Below are 13,945 nucleotides of genomic sequence, written 5' to 3'. Positions count from 1 at the left end.
AGGATTGAGATTCTGTGTACTGATGTGTACAGACGCTGGAGAAGCTGGGGTTGATGTGGTTGAAGCTGAGATCTGAGATAAGCATGCAAAAGCTATTCCTAAGGAGGAATATGAGGGGGGAGACTAACATGAACGGCACCTCCACCATGATAAAGCAATACCAACTCTGATGGATAGGTTACGCCTTCGGAATGCCCAGTTTGTGCCTCCCAGCTCCCAGTTGAAGGAAGGTCAGTGAGCCCCTGGAGGACAAAGGAAACACTTCAAAGAAAACATCAAAACCAGCCTGAAGAAATTCAACTTAACATCTAAACACTGTGAAGACGTTGCACTGAATAGGCTCACCTGGAGGAAATCTGTTCAAGAGGGAGGTGTGCTGCGTGAGAGTGACCTCCCCTGTGCAGCAGAAAACAAGTGGTAGCTGCAAAAGGAGAAACTGAATAAACAGGAAAATAAACCAACTACGAAGCACAACCACCACTTCCTCTTGCCCGCATTGCACCAGGATATGTGGATCCCGGGTCCACCAATAGAAAACCCCTTAGGAGAACACCAGACTCGATTCGAGTGCTTGCATTAGGGGATTTTGAATGAAGGTGACTGGCAAAACCAAACAGAAGTGACACAGAGTAAATTAAATGATTACGTCTGGCATGTGACACCTACACTCCATTCCCTGATAGAAAGTGTTGATACCATTCTGTGGTTCTGTGGCCAAATTCTTTGCTGAGACAAAATGGGACAGTCAATTTTATGTTGTTTTGTTGGAACCGTTCGATGAAATTGAAGTAGCTTGCTTGGTTTATTGACAGGGCAGTTGTGTGACATCTACAGTGCCATCAGTCAGAACATTGCAAAGCATAACTGGCTGCATTAAAGACATACAGTTCACCTTCAGTTAGACTTCTGAGCCAGTTCTTTCAATCTGTGGTCTCTGCATGTTACTCTTTCTTCACTTATCTTCTCCAGCAACTTCCTTGGTAATTTTCAACCTTTAACCTGGGGCAGTTGACTGTCCAAATCATCTGGCAGAATGCCTTCTCACCAGAACACACCAACAAGCATCAAGAGCTTGCTTGACTTATGGTGAGAAGGTCCTTTCCAGTCAGATCCATCCTCACTCCCAGCACACACTGCCCTCGGACGGGTGCAAGCACGATGAGATGCTTTATCTGCTTGTGGACGGTGTATATGCATAGAGGTCACCCGCCCTGCTCATTCTCTCTTTCCTCCTCTGTTGTTGGTCAGAAGATAGGAAAGCTTGAAAGGACATACCACCAGATGAGCATAGCTTCTAACTCACTGTTATCCCACCTGTGAAAGGATGAAGGATAAACATTTGGTTTTCCAATCTAGCTTGTCATGGCCCTCACAATTAATCTGTCTACCTGCAGTGCACTTCCTCTGTAGCTTGCTGCACAATATTCTGCACTTTGCTTTCATTTTGTTACTGTGATGTACCTGGGTATGGAATGATCTGTCTGGATGACAAACAAAACAAAAGCTTTTCATTGGATGATAATATATCAATACCAAAGGCATTGCAATTGTCAATATATTAGTGTTACATGTACCAACCTGTGGTGAAAAACTTTGTTTTGCGAGTATCTGCACGGATCTATTCACATCTGTCCATTGAGACGGTACAAGGGAAAAACAATAAAAGTGTTACAGCACAAGTATAGTACAAATACACTCAAAAACTTCTATAGTTGTACTGTGAAGAGCATTCTGACAGGCTGCATCACTGTCTGGTATGGAGGGGGCTACTGCACAGGACCGAAAGAAGCTGCACAAGGTTGTAAATCTAGTCAGCTCCATCTTGGGCGCTAGCCTACAAAGTACCCAGGACATCTTCAGGGAGCGGCATCTCAGAAAGGCAGTGTCTATTATTAAGGACCTCCAGCAACCAGAGCATGCCCTTTTCTCATTGTTACCAGCAGGTAGGAGATACAGAAGCCTGAAGGCACACACTCAGTGATTCAGGAACAGTTTCTTCCCCTCTGCCATCCGATTCCTAAATGGACATTGAATCTTTGGACACTATCTCACTTTTTTTAAATACAGGTACAGCATTTCTGTTTTTGCGCATTTAAAAAATTCCATTCAATACACGTAATTGATTTACTTGTTTGTTATGTATTTATTTATTATTTTTTTCCCTCTGCTAGATTATGCTGCTGCTGCTAAAGTAACAAATTTCACGTCACATTGCTGGTGATAATAAACCTGATTCTGGGGTGATTCTGAATATGGTGCGAGGGCCAACAGCCTTCCTTATCGTGGCAACGTCTGGAGTCCTTCTGCCCCACTGGACACTGAGGGGCCAAGTCCACTGCAGAGGCATCTCAAACACTGTATCATCCCAGCGGACAACGAGGGGCAATGGTGCTGTGGATGGTTCCCAGAGAACGCTACCGATGTGCAGGAATGGACTGTAGGGCACGACCAACACAAACACAGCCAGACGGCGTTTTCACAATTGTGAGTGCCTATGCATATGGAAAGATGAGCTCTATTCATATGCAAATATATGAAAAGAGTTTATTTTCAAATGGAAAAAAGTTGACCACAATGAAGATGATTATCTTTTGAAAGGTAACTTGAGTGCTTTCAGCCGCTCCAGAGCAAGCTATCTGATGCAGACTGAGGGAGAGTGTGTATCCAGACCTCTCCGGGTGCGCGGCAGCGGCCGGTCACCCGCGGGAAGGAGCGCAGCATCTCCGGGCGGGCTCGGCGGAGGGAGATCGCCGCCGCTCTCCGGCCCATCAATCAGGAGCGACTGGGCGGTCCGCTCGCACCGCTGCTGCGTCCTATTGGCTACCTCGAGTTTCCCGGGAGCAGTTCTCCCTCCTTATGATTGGCTAAACCATTGACCAATGGTCGCCTCATTGCCGTTGGTGTTTGAAATTCGATCGGGCCCATGTTTCGCGCGGGCTAATTGGTCGGAGTCTGCAACGATCGTGGACGGTCGGCGAGGAGGGGGTGGTGCCTGGATGCAGGCTAGCTGACCTATTGGTCGAGAATGAGGGAGGGCAGTGCTGAGTAACGCGATTGGTGGAGAATGGGGAACTGGGCATGTCGTCGTTTTGGAGGAGGTCAGGCGCTGCGGCCATGTTGAAAGCCTGGTGTTTGCGACGGTTGGTGGGCGAGTGAGTGAGGGAGGTCGGCGGGGAATCTGCCGGGGGATAGTCCGTGGGGGAACGCCCAAGGAGGGCCGATCCTGTCGCTGGGAGAGCGCCCACCACGTTACAGTCTGGTCTGGTCAGTGGGCAGCCCTCGTCGCATTCCTATCCGGTCGGTGGGGGAGCGCCCACAGTTACCAGCCGGGCTCTCCTCGCCCCTCCATCGGGTCCCCCGGCCATGGAGGATGCAGAGAGACGAAGGAAGCTGGAGACGGCGAGGGCCAAGGTAAGTAACGTCTGAACATGTGAAGAGTAGCTGGAACCCGGGGTCTAGACTGGAATGGGGAGGGGTGGCTGTGGCATTGAGGCGGGGGTTCTGCTGGGCCCAGCGGATCAGGGAAGACATTCGGCTGTCGCTGTCGGTGTGGATCCTCCGATGTGATAGATTCCTGGTCCTCGCTGCTGCTGTCAAAGTAAATCTTGATGTCAGTGTGAGGAAGCAGTCATGATCTTTTGCTATCAAGAATATATTGCACAGATAGTCGCTCGTGTTGACTGCTTCAGGAGTTCATCAGGTCTTGCCTTATCTGGGATATTCTACCATTGCACCCGTCCTACCCTTTTGTCTGTTACCTGAATTTGGTGAATACTAATCGAGTAAGTTGCATGGGACTTTGGGAGTATGAGAGTGGAAGTAATCGAATTACCCTTTGAAAGAGTAGTTCTTGGACTGTTTTGAGAAGAATGGCCCATTGTTCAGCCAAAAGCACAAACAGATTATCTGATCACAGTCAGAAGTGAACTACCCAACCTAATCTGAAGTTCCAACCCTGGGTCTTCAATGCAGTGGTAGGGACAATGTGTAAACTCCACAGTAGCTGGTGTCTCTTGCTGTGTCACTGTGCTGTCTTACATTTATGCGCACCCTACAGTATTCTACCACTTTGCATTTGGCGACAATGCTTTGGAATATAAATGAGCTGCAGATATGGGCAGAGAAATTGTCTGGGCAAGTGTGAAGTGTTGTGCTGTGGGAGATCAAATATGAAGGACAAGTACACAATTAATGGCAGGACCATTAATAACATTGGTGTATGTAGGGATCTTGAGATCCGAGTTTATAGCTCCTTGAAAGTGGCCATGCAAGTCAGTAGGGTGGTAAAGAAGCCTTTATTATTGGAGGCAATGAGTTCAAGAATTAGGAAGGAAGTTAAGTTGCAGCTTTATAAAACTGGTTTGACATACCAGGAGAATTTTATGCATTTATAGTTGCCCCTCTCCAGGAGGGATTTGGAGGCTTTGGAGAGGGTTCAGAAGAGGTTTACCAGGATGCTACTTGGATCTGAGGACATTTGCTTTAAGGGGAGGTTGGATTGACTAGGGTTGTTTTCTGTAGAGCTGAGGGCTGCAGTTTATAAAATTATGTGAGGTATAGATGGTGTAGGCGGTCAGTATCTTTTTCCTGGGGTGGAAATGTCTGCTACCAGAAGGCATGCGTTTAAGGTGAGTGGGGAAGTTCAAAGAGAATGTGCAAGTAAGTTTGTTACATAATGGTTGATGCCTGGAATTTGCTGCCAAGGTAATAGTGGAGGCAGATATGATAGAGGTGTTTGAGGCTCTTAGATTGACATGTTAATATGCAGGGAGTGGATGGATGTTGATCATGTACAGGCAGAAGAGGTTTGGTTGAATTCAGCATTGTGTTTGGCCCAGACTTTGTGGGTGGAAGGGCCTATTCCTGTGCTATACTGTTTATGTTGGCTGATATGCTTCCTTTGTTGCAGGAACGATGACTATAGAAGTTGATTTTCTAGTTTAGATGTTGGATGGATACATGTCAAGATTTCACTGAAGTAACTTTTATGCTAGTGGAATAGTTTCTAGGAGAGTGCAGGTGTGGGGGTTGCATCACTTCCAGTATAATCCTCATTACTTTAGGTACTGCCAACTGGATGAGATTGAATATTGTTCTGAATTTTCTCCTGAGCTACATGAATTTTGAATATTTTCTGGGGTGACATTACTTTGAAGCAAGATTGTTGTAGGCCGACAGTATGTTCATGGATTCGCAGCACTGCCTCCTTTAAAAATCTGTAGTAGACAACAGGGAGTGAGGGTGCATGAAGGAGTATTGAAAGACAGTGAGATATAGAGGCTTTATTTCTTGTTCAACAATGAACTGCATCTATAGTTTTTAAAAATTATGCTATGCTATGTTTCCTTGACAAATGGCTGTTATTTTAAACTGATAAAACTTGCTTGAAATGGTGTTCATGTTAACATATTTTCACTTGTGTGGCATTTAAAGCAATCCCATTTTCTTCTTTCCTGATGTTGTTCACGTTGTGTTGTGGTCCAGTGTATAGGATGCCCATCAGCTGAGAACCAGTATCCTTTATGTGAAACCCAAATGTGCATGTTGTCAAGGTCATGAATCACAGCGTTTCACTTTTGAGCGTTAGCCCACATTCTTACAACATGCACGGCGTGGTGTTCTGGGGTCACTTGTTACTTGTACCAACATAGAGTGAAAAGCTTGACTTGTATAGTGTTCATGCAGACCAAATCATTATATGGTGCACTGAGGTAGAACAATGCGGAATAAAGTGTAACAGCTACAGAGAAAGTGTAGTGCAGATTGTGAAGGAAATTTATCTCTGTCTATGTACCTCTGTAGCAGTCTGGGGGAACCTCTTGAACTCTATTTCTGATACAGCACCATCTGCTGCTTGTAAGTTCCAAATGTGGTATGACTGGTCTTGATTTTAAAATGTATATTTTTCTGTTTGGTGCGAATTGCTTATGTATTACAGAAAATGTTCTGATGTTGAGAGTTTGCTCAAAACATCCGTGTCTGAATACCACAACATTTGTGCAGTGGCAGGTGAATCAGCTGATGTGAGGAGAAGCTTTGGAGTTTAATTAGAACTCAATTACACCATATTCCCCATTGAATCGTAACAGACAAAATTCCCTTACTTGAACTTCTGCAGTTTCATTGTTCATGGGTTTTCTCGGGGAAATATACATTCAGTGGCCTCCATATTAGGTACACCTGTACAGCTGCTTGATCATGCAAATATCCACTCAGCCAACCATGTGGCAGCAACTCAATGCATCAAAACATGCAGGCATGGTTAAGCAGTTCAGTTGTTTAGACCAAACATCAGAAATGCAATCTGAGTGATCTTGTGTGTGGAATGATTGTTTGTGCCTGACTGGGTGGTTTGAGTATCTCAAACTGCTAATCTGCTGGGATTTTCAAGCACAGTTCCCTTTAGAGTTTACAGAGAATGATGTGAAAAGCAAAATTCATCCAGTGAGCTGTAGTTCTCATGGGTAGATTTTTTTTGTTAATGAGAGAGGTTAGAGGAAATCGGCCAAACTGGTTAAAAAGAAAAGGAAGGTGACAATAACTTGGATAACAACGAGTCACGACAGTGGTGTACAGAAGAGCATCTCTGAACACAAAACATGTCGAACCTTGAATTGGATGAGTTGTAGCAGCAGAAGACCATGAACAGACACTTAGTGGCCACTTTATTAGACACAGGAGGTACCTAATAAAGTGGCCCCTGAGTGTACATCACTATTTATGTGAAATAAGTGCTTCTTCATTTCACCTCAAAGTTGATCATTAATTTTATGCTTTGTTCATAATTTTACTTTCAAGAATATAGTTCTGTTTCTGTTGCATCTTATTTTAAATGTTTTTTGTTCTTGATAGCTCACTCTTGTAGTTGTTCATACCTTATACCAGCATGTTTGCTATTAGCATTAGTGTTTGGATACTTCCATTCCACTGGCTGCTTTGACTATGCTAAAGGAATCTCTTGTCTCAAATTGGATTGGTCTTGGCAGATGGTGGTAGTGCCACATTTATCTGACTTCTGAGATCACATGATATGCTAGGTTATTTTTGGTTTCTGATGCTCTGTCCGAATGGAGACTTGTGGAATTTTTTTTAATATAAGTTGGAGGAATGAAAACTACCTTGCTAATAAATGCAATTTCTGTGCAAATGGTGATTGCCCAGGGGTTTAAAAGTGTTTGTGTTTGGTTTAGTTTAATCTTTTGTAGGAAGAATGAATTTATACCTGGTACTGCCTATTTAGTCACAGACTTGGCTATCTAGGAATTTGGCATGTGATGGGCTTTTAAAAAAAAAAATTCAAAATAAACCCTTTCCCCCAAATAACTATGTACAATTTTCTTTTTCATGCATTATTCCAGTTCTGTTTTGAGAATTAATGGTGAATTTACTTCCACATCCTTTCAGTTGGTGTATTCCTGACCATATACATAGAGTGCAAAGTTCTCGGGCTAAACCTTTGGAAGGCTCGGTGCACTGTCTGTCGCAAATCTTGAATCAATATTAGCATTTTCCTTTCAACAGTAAGAACTTCAGTTTTGCTTCAGGTCAGGTACTATATGTAATGCATTGTGTACTCACAGTTGAGTGTCCCCTCTTCCTATTATGTCTGATGATTACCAAGTCTCCTTGACTGAGAGATGCCCAGTCTTGAGTAGATCCTGGTAAAATTAATATTGTATTTGTGCTGGGTAAATGTTGCACTTTCTTTGTGGGGGTGGTTACGGTACAGCATTACGAAGATGGGATCTGTGGCTCCTTCTCAAATCTGAAAAATCTTGCACATGCCAGCCAGTAGTGCTTAGAAGTCTTTGATGTCAACTCAGAGTAACCTTAACATAGGGACAATGCATATTTAAACTGGAGAACCAGATTTGCGTCTGTTCAGACTAACACACACAAAATGCTGGACAAAACTCAGCAGGTCAGGCAGCATCTATGGAGAGCAATGAACAGTCGCTGTTTCAGGCTGAGACCCTTCATCGGAGTTGAGGCTGTTTTGTTAACATTTCCAGTTTGAATCCTTGATTGGTGAACTGGGGCTGGCCATTGGTGATTGGTTTATCATTGACACAAGTAGCGAGATGCAGTGTTTTGCTTGCCTCGTATAGATCACTTCACAACAGCACAGGGGGAAAAGCAAAAATAATGCCCCTTCACCAAACTTTCCACACCTATGGACTCACTTTTAACAACTTGTCATCGTATGTTCTCAATATTTATTGCATGTCATCATTTTGTTGTCTTTTGCACATTGGTTATTCATCTGTCCTTGCATTGAGTCTATTGTTTAATATTTACTGTGAATATCCACAAGAAAACGAATCTCAGGGTTGTATATGGTGACAATTTTGATAGTTTTATTTTGAACTTTGAATATAGTGTTACAGTTACAGAGGTTGCATTGCAGACAGACCATAAGGTGCAAGGCCATGGCTAGGTAGCTTGTGAGGTCAAGAGTCCAGTTATTGTACAGGAGGTCTATTCAGTGGTCATGTAACAGTGGGATAGAAGCCATCGTTGAGCCTGGTGTACATGGTGTTAGGCATCTGTGTCTTCTACCCTATGGGAGAGGAGAAAAGAAAGTCCATGCGGGCGGGGTCTTTGATTGTGCTGTGTACCTTACTGGGGCAGTGAGAAGTGAAGACCAAGCTGATGGAGGGACGCTAGTTTCTGTGATGTGCTGAACTGTGTTCACAACTTCTGCAGTTGCTATACCCCGCTGTGATGCATCTGGATAGGATCCCTTTTTGTGTGATGTCAATTAAAAATGATGAGACTTGATAGGGACATGTTGAATTTGCTTCGCCTTCTAAGGAAGTAGAGGCACTGGTGTGCTTTCCTGGCCATGGTGTCTATGTATATGTATTTGGATTAGGACAAGTTATTGATAATGTTTGCACCCAGGAATGTGAAGCTCTGAACCATCTCCACCTTGCCACCATTGATGTAAAGAGTAGCATGTACTCCACCTTACTTTCTGATGTCAATGACTAGCTCCTGTGCTGGCGTTGAAGGGAAGGTTGTTGTCATGATACATGTCACTAAGCTCTTTATCTCTGCCTGTACTTGTCACTTGAGATTTGGCCCGTAATGGTGGTGTCATCGTCAAACAGAGAATGCAGTTCGAGCAGAATCTGGTTGTAAGTGTACAGGGAGGAAAGTCGAATTCTGAGGGCACATTCTTCAGTTGGGGGGGTAGTGGGGGACAGTATTGAGGATAATCATGATCATCTGGATTGTGCAGAAAATCATGAATAAATTATTTTGTAAAGGTAACTTTAAACAAAATAACTTAGTCCAGCGACTACAGGCTTGAGTCGTGTTTGAGTTTGCTGATCTTTGTTTTGACTATGAAATGGTGCGTGAAGACACACTTAAGGTTTTCTTTCTAATGGCCTGTGTACAATAAATTTGTGATTTAGTCAAATTAGGATAGGATTAAAACCTCTTTACCGCTTATGTATGAAAGTGTTGGATCAAGCTCAGTTGATTGGATTCCGCTGAATGTTATGGGTCTGGTTCCGGTGGGAGACAGTGCTTTATAGTACCAGCAACTTGGGTTCAATTCCCACTGCTGCCGGTAAGGAGCTTGTACATTCCCTTTGTGACTGCATGGGTTTCCTCCGGTTTCGTCTCTCAATCCAAAGATGTACCATTTGTTAGGTTAATTGGCCATTGTAAATTGTCCCGCGATTAAGCTAGGATTAAATTTGGGGATTGCTGGGCAGTGCGGTTTGAAGGGCCTATTCTGCGCTATCTCAAACAATAAATAAATACATTTGAAAAATTGGAAATTGCAGAGAAGATTTACTAAGATGAGTGAGAGCTCAGTTGAACAGGCTAGGACTTTATTCACCTGAGCACAGGAGATTGAGGGGTGATAATATGGAGGTGAATTAATTGAAAATACATGTGGACTAAGATGTTAACTGTCCTGTGCTAACACCTTAGTCCACGTGTATTTTCAATTAATATCATGAGGGTCATAGGGTGAATGGACACAATCTTTTTCCCAGGGATGGGCAATCAAGAACTAGAGGGTAGAGGCTCAAGTTAAGAGGAGAGCCACTTAATAGGAACCAGGGTGGTCATTATATGCAATGAGCAGCCAGAGGAAGTGGTTGAGGCAGGTAAAATAATAACTTTTAAAAGACATTTGGGCAAGTACATGGATAGGAAAGGTTTAGGAGGTTATGGGTTGGATTCTGGCAAACAGGGCAAGTTTGGATGTTGCATCTGTTTCTGTTCTGTATGACTGTAAGACAACTGACAGATGGATACAAACACAGGGTTTGTTCTTTGACATTGAGGGCATTCTGTTTGTGGGAAATTAAAAAGCTGCTGTATTTGGTAAGGTACAGTCAGCCAGTCTCATATTCTATGAAATTCTAATTTCTTTTATAAATGTTGATATATTCAGCTAGTTGACCTATCGGTTTAATATTCCTGCCTCTGGAAAGGCCAGGAACAACCGCATCCTGTTTTTTGGACATGGCCTTTCAAAGATAGTTTCAGTTTTGTTTTAGTGATTCAGTCAGGAGATTCTTTTGTTTGCCACAGACACCATTGGTTAGAAATTTGTAGTTTCACTATTTGAATCTAGAAGGCTTGTGTGGCAAAGCTGTAATCTGCTTTAATCTGCTTTATAAGCCGGAGGAAAGATATAGTGTCATTCTAAATGACTGATTTATTGTTCTCATATAGAAAATAAATCCTGATGCAAAAACATTAACTTGATGCTTGTGAGCAGGAGGCATCAAGGATATTTACTGTATTTTCACCACTTCACTGCAATGTTAATTGAGTTTGTTGTACAGATTTATGGATGTGTTCAGAGAAGATAATCCTGTTAAAGGAGAGCAGTCAGCTACAAATGGGGCACAGCTTTTTGGTGCAGAAATTCTAATTTAACCCACTATGTGAGGGAGTACTTGTTTGTGCCAAGCCTCTTTGGCTCATTGGGCTCTCATCTCAGTGTGTGATTGTATAGTTCCCTATCAGCATGGTGGTGCTCTGGTCCTGTTATCTCTTTCTCATTTACCTCTTGGTTTACCTCTCTTTTACTTTCCTCTGTAGTTTGCTCACTACCAGCAAAGAAAAGCGAGAGGTGACTGCTCGGATTCGGCGAAAAAGAAGAAGAGGAAGGGCCAGGCTGTCCATCAGGATGACCTTCTGCAGGAAGAGCACTCGTTAGTTGAACAAGAGGGAGTAATCTTGGAACATAAGGTAAATGTGCACACAAACATTGCATTTTAAAGATGAAGAGAGTAAACTAACCGCAGCATTGTTAGACAAATAGAAGAAAAGTAGACAAGCTTGTATTATTTAGTATCACAGTATCTCTGAGATTTATGTCTGTCCTGTAAATAAATCACCTAGCAACAAAAATGCAGCAAAATAATGGAAGGTGTTAATCTCTGTGATAATAGCTTTGTATCATCTTCAGCTGCTCAATTTTTGACACCTCCATAATAAAGAAGTGCACCACTGGTTGCTGAGCTGAAGGCGTTTCCATAGCAGTCTAGGATAAAAGTTGTTAATTACAATATTCCTTGTGTTCAACCCTGTAATGAGTTTGCAGATAATCTGATTGAGGTTTTATTACTATCTTGCTCAGTAAAGAATCTTGTTTTGCTCTTTACTCATTGCTGTTATTTTTTTTTCCATTTTTCTCTTTGGAATTAACTAACATCTTTTCAAAATAAGCTGTCCTTCGGTATATAATATTTGTGAAAACTAAATACTGTCAAATTGACATGGCACTTAAGTGTATTGCTTTGCATGATTCCTGCCTTTCTGTTAGGAGAAGCTGAAAGATGTTTTTATTTTGTATACTTAACACAGAACGTTATAGCACAGTATAAGCCCATTTGGCCCACGATGTTGTGCTGACCTTTTAATCTACTCTGAGATTATTCTAACCTTTTCTTTCGTACATAACCCTCCAGTTTTCTAAAAGTTCCTCAAATGTACATTTGACAGGGTATTGGTGTTGTGCAAGTAATTTGTGTTTCCAAAATCATTTTGTAATGAAAGCCAACCTGTTTGCTTCATTGTGTTCATTTAACCATTGTGTGCACTAGATGAATTAATTCCTGTCATTTCCCTTCCAAGGTCTGAGAACAGAGTTTAATATGATGTTGAGTAGAGGTTCCCAACCTTCTTTATGCCATGGACCAATACTGTTAAGCAAGGGGTCATTGAACCCCTGATGTACAGGAACCCAATTATACAGAACAGTTTAAAAACCTTGTTTGCTACTATTTTCTCAATTCTAGCTGTCTTTATACAGATCTTACACAAATGTAAAATTTTTGTGTTGGTAAATGAGTTAATAATTATTTATCATAGAATCAAGGTTGAACCTGGGTCACAGGAGCTATGAGGTTATTACCGTACCAGCTACACCACTATGCTGCCTTGCACTTTACTCCAAAAAGTGACTAACTTAGGTATGTTCTTAAAGATACGGCATGATAACAGGCCCTTCTAGCCTTGCGACCCCTTGCTACCTAATTACACCTGTGTGACCGATTAATCTACTACCCCATACGTCTTTGGAATGTGGGTGGAAACTGGAGCACTCAGAGGAAACCCATGTGATCGTATACAAACTCCATACAGACAATGACAGGAATTGAACCCAGGTCGCTGGGGCTGTAAAGTGTTACGCTACTGTGCCAAAGGTGAATGGTATGAACCAAGATGATTCAACGATCAGTTTCTTGGTATTAAACAGTTGACAATGTACTTGAACAGTCAACAAATCTATTCTGCCAGTCAGTCAGATCACAGTTGATCTGCATTACTTCTATTTATTCTGTCAATGACTTTCCTTGCTGTTTGGCCATCATTGTGCAAATTCTGACAATTGTTTGGTTGAATAAACTCTTCTCAGACTTCCAGCAGGGTACAGCATTTTTATTTTGTCTTTGTTTCAGCTTTCCAGCATGCGCAGATTTGGTTTGCTTTGTTCCATTGTTGTGGTTAAAGCTCATTCTTGGTCCTACTCGTGTTTATTTTCTGTTTTTTAATGTTTTACTCATTATTACTTTCCACAGGCAAATGATGGACTGTTGAACAAAACAACAACAGAGGAAAGCAGAGATGAGGTGAGCTGTTTATTCAAAAATGGTTAAATTTCTGCCTGAGAAAATGCATCTTTTCTATTAGTTTGGCTGTGTACTCAGAACCAATAATGCTACATTTTTTCAACATTGCTGTTTCGTCATTCTCTCCTTGGCACCCTGTTTCAAAAAGTAAATGCAAGATGTTTGGGGTCTATAAAAATGCACGTACTTTACTATAAGTGATCACTTAAGATTTCGTCAATCCCTTAGTACCTAGAATATGTCTTGCATCTGTAGACATTCACTCAGAAATCTGTAAATTCATGATTGATCATTTTGGATCTTATAAAATATAGATATACCTAATATGTCTGCAAGTGATTTTGGAAATGTATTCAAATGTGGGTGGTTCTACCCATGTACCCAGTTGGTATCATTTACTGTATATACAGTATTTGTTTCACTTCGGAAGTCATTGTGACTGTACAATTTTCTTTGATTTTGATATTCCCCTGACATTTCTCCTACCATTCACAATTTCCTGTCTTTTTCTTCTGAAGATAAGACTGCAGTTTAGAAGCTTTCCTGCATCATGCTCCAATGCACACTGTGCACAATCTTATCATGCCATCTAAGTATGGAAGGGGAGGCCTGCCCAATCAAATATAGTACATCCAAAGTATATCTGTTCAATAGTGGGCAATTGAAAGAAGAGGGTTTTGGCTAAATTCCTTTGCTCATTGTTATCATTTTGTTATTTTGATACCTTGTAAGTTTTATTATTATTGATATTGAAGGTAAAATGTTGCCAGTGTATTTTTATTTGATTTAATTTTTAACGTTAAGACGTTTGCATCACTTATTTGATATAAAAT

At 41.8% G+C, this 13,945-nt stretch overlaps 1 protein-coding gene across 5 annotated transcripts in view; it reads left to right on the top strand.

Moving 5' to 3' along the window:
* Positions 1-3,086: 3,086 nt before the first annotated feature.
* The window catches only part of pcnt (pericentrin), a 227,886-nt gene continuing 217,027 nt past the window's right edge, over positions 3,087-13,945 (top strand). For all 5 annotated transcript variants that reach the window (XM_063051522.1, XM_063051521.1, XM_063051520.1 and 2 more), the window contains exons 1-3: positions 3,087-3,411; positions 11,077-11,226; positions 13,062-13,112. In XM_063051522.1, coding sequence (XP_062907592.1) covers positions 3,364-3,411; positions 11,077-11,226; positions 13,062-13,112 — 249 coding nt within the window. In that variant the 5' untranslated portion in view covers positions 3,087-3,363. The remainder of the gene's footprint in view (positions 3,412-11,076; positions 11,227-13,061; positions 13,113-13,945) is intronic.

This window comes from Mobula hypostoma, chromosome 6, assembly GCF_963921235.1.
Source record: "Mobula hypostoma chromosome 6, sMobHyp1.1, whole genome shotgun sequence".
Lineage (NCBI taxonomy): Eukaryota > Metazoa > Chordata > Chondrichthyes > Myliobatiformes > Myliobatidae > Mobula > Mobula hypostoma.
The sequence above is the reverse complement of the archived record's forward strand: the minus strand, read 5'-3'. Positions and strand labels throughout refer to the sequence as shown.